Raw genomic sequence first — 5988 nt, forward strand, 5'->3', positions numbered from 1 at the left:
CAGGCGCCTGTGGGAAGCGGGCAGTGCCCGGGGGGCAGCCCAGCCCCCCTGGAGCGGGGAGGAGGAGGGGGTGCGGAGCCACGGAGCGCTGCTTCGGCCCTGCCACGGCTGCGGACGTTGGCGCTGCAAGGGCTCACCTGTCCCCAGGTAGCAGGTGGGAGGCAACCGGAGGGGCTCGATAAGGGAGGTGTAAGTAATTCCTTGGTTCTGCCTTAATTCTCCTTCATAGATGACAGATATCCTCTGGAGAGGGTAAAGCTACAAGAAGTCCGGGACAGAGTCAAGTTTGCTCTCCTTTTGAGGGGCTATGGAAAGGAATTGGCCCCTGTGCCTGTATAGGGCTCCCTGCCTTGCACTTTCTGCTTCCTGGAGCTTTATTTCCTGAATGAGCTCTCAAAACTATATTTCTGCTCTCACCTCCAAAGCAGCTGGAGTTCAAGACAACCTTCCTCAGCCCCAGAGGGGAAACCTGCCTCTGGCTGAGAGCTGGGCATCAGTAGAGTCTCCAGTGCAGAAAAAGTTGTCTGGGATATCAGATGAACTGGCAGTTCATAAAAGCACAGGGCTCATGCTCATAGTTGGTTATGACAGGCTCCTGCTATAGTTTTTAGCTTGGAAAAAATCTCCAAGTTATGCAGCTGGGCATTCGATGTCTCTTCATTCTAAAACTCTGAATAACCAAGGCTTCCTAAGAAACCTGGCTTCTCAGAAGTTACAGGAATTCAGCTGAATAAGTTTCCCTGGGAAAGGATGCAATGCAGATGAAACTGACCCAAGTAGGAGAAGAAGCATTGGGAGCTGCATTAATTTCAAGGAGGAAATGACCTATATAAAATGTGTATGAACAAAAACTTGGCAAAACCAGGTAGAGATGAGCAGAGTACTGTTAGCAGGCAGGTGGATCTGAGGTGTCTGTTTTGTGCATCTGAAAGGAGGCACTGCAGAAGGAGTTGGCTGGTGGGTGTGTTGGGATGCAAGCCTTGGCACATGTGCTCTGAATAAACAGATACCTTTGCTGAGTGGATGCTGTGAAAGCCTGCTCAGAGCTGCTGTGTTGCTGTTACAGGGTGGGGAGTTAAAGTGCTGAATTGGAGAGTGTGGCTCTTCTTTTTCTTGGCACGGGAGCGGCAATCAAGTACTAGAGCTGGCTGTGTGTGGCTTTGGCAGCCAGAACTCTGCTGCATCACAAGGCCAGTGGTCACTGCTACTGCTGCTGCCTCATCCCTCTCTGTGTGGTGGGAGCAGCTTTCAAGCCTGGCCTGTTGCCAAGCAGGTATTTTATTAAAGGAATACACTTTGTTTAAAAGTCAGCTACAATACAGTTGACTTAAGGGGGATGTGTGTGATAAATCTATCCAGCAGTTTACCCAGAGCCAGGCCAAAGAGAGTCTGCCAAAAGCATCCATTGGAACGTCAGTGTAAGGGCAGGAGCGATGGGTGCAGTGTTCTGGGAGCCGCCTGGCTGCAGAGGCATCTCCAGGGTACGTCTGGCAAAATGCCCTTCTGTGGGTGCATGGAGAGAGAGATGGTGCTGCCTCCCTGGAGGAAGGGGCTGGGTGCTGGAGGGGAGGCTGTAGTGGAGGGGCACATGGCCTCTGCCTTCTGGGTAAAGGAATTACTTTCAAAGCTTCAGTGAACCTCGAGTAGGTGAGTTGTGTTTGGCAGAGCCCTGTGACTGTATGGATGTTTTCCAGGGGTTTAGCACAATCCCCACGGAGGCTTGAGGTGCAGACTCTGTGCTGGAGGTAAAACTGGCTGATGTGCCTTCTGAGCTGATGTTATTTTAAAATGGATAGAAGGAAGAAAGCTCCAGAGCGGTGTTGGCTGAGGCTGTGCCCTGCTGCTGTGTCAGACTGTTGCTATCTTTGCAACACTACTTGGAGGCACTTTGGATGGAGCAGTTCTGGGGGGACAGTGATGAGCAAAGTGTGTAGCTCAGCTGAATGAGTGCTTTTTGGCTGACAGCTGGGGTTTTAGGAGAGGTGAAGTCAGTTGTGTATGGCAGCTTGTGACAAACTGAGTTCCTACTCCTACAAAAGCTTGTGAAGCCCTGGGCAGAATCTCTTCTGAAGGGAGGAAAGCACAGTAGGAGTAGTGCTGAAATTTGATAATCTGGGGATTTTGTGAGCATTGGCAGGATTGACCCATGGGCTTTGCTTTGGGTTGCAAATGCTCTGGAGCCTGCTATTGCTAGCCTAGTAGGACAGTGCTTGTGTGTGTGCCTTCAAAGGGTGACTCTGTCCCTGTAGCAGTTGGAAGAGCTGTTCAAGGGCATAACAGGCTCTGGTCCTGCCACTTCTGTAGTGTTTTTGTCAGTGTCTGCATGTAGCCGCCTTTAATTAAGAAGCAAGCTTATTTGGGATGGCCTGGGAGGGAAGCGATATATCAGCTGTCTGACAAAATTTGTATTAAAGTGCTTTTCTGGCATCAACTGACCCTTCTTCTCATCTTCCAGAGTGTTAGACTATTTCCCTCACAAGCAAGCAATGGCTGTGGACGTGGCCATGCAGCTGTACCTGTGCTCCTCACCCTTGCGCAGAGAGAAGTGCGCCTGCAAAATTGCTCCAAAGGCCAGCAAGCCACTGCGGCCCTGCATCCAGCTGAGCAGTAAGGCTGCCCTGAAGGGCCCAGGAGAGGCAGCAAACTCCTTCCCACACAGCAAGGCGAAGAAGAGGGTGTCCTTTGCAGATAGCAGAGGCTTCGCTCTGACCATGGTGAAGGTGTTCTCGGAGTTTGAGGATCCGCTAGATATTCCTTTCAACATCACAGAGCTGATAGACAGCATCGTGGGCCTGACAACTGTGGAGAAGGACAGCTTTGTCCTGGATTTTGTTCAGCCCTCCGTAGACTACCTGGACTTCAGAAACCGCCTCCAGACAGACTGTGTCTGTCTGGAAAACTGCATGCTAAAGGAGAAATCTATTGTGGGAACGGTGAAGGTGAAGAACCTCGCTTTTGAGAAGATGGTGAAGATCCGGATGACGTTTGACACGTGGAAAAGCTTTGTAGATCACCCGTGCCAGTATGTCAAGGATACGTACGTAGGGTCGGACCAGGACACATTTTCCTTTGACATCAGCTTGCCTGAGGGGATTCAATCGCATGAAAGAGTTGAGTTTGCCATTTCCTTTGAGTGCGATGGGAAGGTGTACTGGGACAACAACAGGGGCACAAATTACAGGATCATACGGTCAGAACTGAAGTCTGCCCAGGAAGCTGCCCGTCCCCCACAGGCTCCTGACTTTGGCAGTGCATTTGACCAGTTTGGGAGCCCTCGGTGCTCCTATGGCCTCTTTCCTGAGTGGCCCAGTTATTCAGGCTACGAGAAGCTCGGGCCCTACTACTGACCCAAGGACAAAGGCCAGGCTGACTAACTGTTGCTGGTGTGTCTGCAGGCCTTGGGGCTGGTCTGAACACAGGTGTGTGAATAGGTGGAAGAAGTATGGCTCTGTGTAGCTTAGCATAAGCCTCCCAGCAAAACCAGGTGTGCAGTGCTCTGCTGGCAGAGGGCTTATAGTCAGAGAAGCAAATCTGGCTCTTCAGATGATCAGAGGACCAAGGACTGCTCATGTCTCTTCAGCACTTCTTCTTCCTCTTCAGTAAAGATGCCAGTGTCCAGGGAAACACTACAATGCTTATATTGCCTGTTCAAGCTGTGTAGTGGTGGCCGCTTTGTACTATCTGGCTAGTATTAAAAGGCTCTTTCAAAATATTTCCTAGTACTATATTGTTAGTGGGCTCTACTACAGCTGCAGGATTCTCCTTGCAAAGTCAGCCTGTGCCTGTCAGGAAATAGTGTGGTTGGATTGCTGGGAATGGAATCCTCTCTTTGCACATATCCTTGTAGTGAGGCCCTTCCTACTGGAGGCAGAAGGCATGTTTTGGAAGTGAAAATGCAATGTGATGACAGGAAGTGTGGCCCTACAGCCTGCCGTGTTAGGAGATGTGCCTGTGGCAGAGGATCTGATATGCTTAGTCACTGGTTGTTATATCAGATGATCTTGAAAATCTCTCATACCATCGGTGTTACCAAAAATAGAGATTAGCTGTGGCTGTGTGGTGCTTGTAACACAGCTGTGGGTTGACATCCTTGACTGCCTTCTTCAAAACCTTCCTGTTGGTTTAATTGCAAGTGACCAATGATGCTTTTTCCCTTTGATGGACATCTGAAGTTGGCTGTGCTGGACACTGAAAATGCATTTCATCCTCCTGTGGACTGTAAACCAGAGTTTTGTCCAGCTGGGGCCCAGGGTCCTGTGCAGGAGACTCTGCTCAGGTGCTACAGGAGCCAAACACAACCAGACCCCATGGCTGTCTATGCTGTGTCCAGTACAGGAAGGTGACTGTTGTGTACCTACTGTGTCATGGAAGTGCCTTGGATGAGAAAGGGGTGGTATGTGCAATCCCAGCAACGCTTTGGGATGAATGGGCTTTGGAGCTGATGTTGCTTTTAAGATCTGGTAATGGTTTGTTACTCTGTGCCATGGACTGCTTGGCAGATAAAGGCACAGCACTGCTCACATGTCAGGGTGCTGTGGCTGTCCTGGATGAATGTGCTGGGCTTCCCTCTCTGCTGAAGCAATAACTGCCAGTTTGACCTGCAAATGCCCAGACTTTGCGTTGCTGGCCATAAAAAGTGGCTCACCCCAGCTATGCAAAGAACTAGCCACGAGGAGAGTGAGATGTGGGGTTATCCTGACAGCACCCCTGCATGTGAGACAAATCACAGACGTGAGCCATCCCTGTGATTAGAGGTGGCTTGGCTTCTGGCTGTGTGCTGGGCTGGTGAGCTCAGCAGTGCCAAGCAGCCTCATAGAGCTTCTTGGATGCTAACCTAGCAGAATAACTTAATCCTTCAGCTCAGAGAGAGAGTGCTGAACAGTCTGTAGAAACAGAGGTCAAGGGAATGCTGCTTTTTCTAGTGCATAAGCTTTACATAATTTTTGGTGCCTCTAGTAGCCTGTGGATGTGCTGGAGAGAAGCAACAGGCTAGACTACTTAACTTTGTTAACGTAGCTTTTAATTCTGGAGACTACTGTACAAATACCTAGAAGCTGTTTTACTCTAACCTAGAAGGGATACTGGGATCACTGTTGGATATCAAAAGGGACAGGAGCTTGCAGGAAGAATAGCTGGCCTTCAACTGCTGCTTTTTCAAAATACAGAATCAGTATGTGTCCTCAGTTTGCCTGATCACTTAGCTGAGGTGGTGAAGCTCCTTATTAGCCCAAAACTCATCAGGTTTGGTTCCTCTGTTCAAACAGCTTCCCAAGTCAGCCCTTAGAGCCTGCATCTGATCTCTCTGGAGGGGACTGTTGCCTGGCTTGGCTTCGTTTTAAACTTGAGGCAAGTTTGTGTGACACTGATACTTTTTATTTATTTAGTGTATGGTGTTGCTGTTGTAAGACACTGACTGTAGAAAAGTCGTGTTCTCCTGGCACCTTCTTGTGCCCATGGAGAGCTGTTTGTGAGCCTGAACAAGGCATGTGGGTCTGGGGTGCTGTGGATGGTGGTGTCTCCTCGTGGGCTTGTTTTCAGGCTGTGCCTTGGGTGTGCTTAGGGAGGAACGTGAAAGATAAGCTAGAAGAGTAGTGCCATAAGTAAAAGCTAGGTTGGGAACTGGCTATTTGATCAATAGCAGTTTAAGAATACTACTTGTGGCCTTTCCCCTTTTCCCTTTTTCCATTGCCAATGTGAACATAGAAGTGAGGGGGTTGCTCTCCTTGCTCTATGCCTGGAAGTGCCTTGTAGGATGTTTTGCATGTTTGTTTTTAAAAGATATTTTTGTACACAACATTCAAGTGGAAAATGCACTTTATAATTGCCATGTAATGACTCTTTTAAAAATATGGCTGTTTTTATCTGATTGTTAAAATAAAGGTGGAACAAAATGTTGGCTGTGTATCTTATTTAAGCACCCATGGGGCTGGGGAGACAATCTGGACACGGGTCCAGCTTCCTGCAAGTGGCCATTGGCAGGGGGGGGCA

General features: G+C 49.2%; 1 protein-coding gene across 1 annotated transcript; it reads left to right on the plus strand.

The window, feature by feature from the left end:
* Window positions 1–2456: 2456 nt before the first annotated feature.
* PPP1R3B (protein phosphatase 1 regulatory subunit 3B) lies at window positions 2457–5891 on the plus strand. The gene has a single exon (XM_005415601.3). It carries the CDS (start codon window positions 2487–2489, stop codon window positions 3345–3347), a length of 861 nt encoding a protein of 286 aa, XP_005415658.1. The 5' UTR covers window positions 2457–2486; the 3' UTR covers window positions 3348–5891.
* The last annotated feature ends 97 nt before the right edge of the window (window positions 5892–5988 follow it).

The sequence above is a fragment of the Geospiza fortis genome, unplaced genomic scaffold (genome assembly GCF_000277835.1).
Source record: "Geospiza fortis unplaced genomic scaffold, GeoFor_1.0 scaffold40, whole genome shotgun sequence".
In the NCBI taxonomy this organism is placed as follows: Eukaryota; Metazoa; Chordata; class Aves; order Passeriformes; family Thraupidae; genus Geospiza; species Geospiza fortis.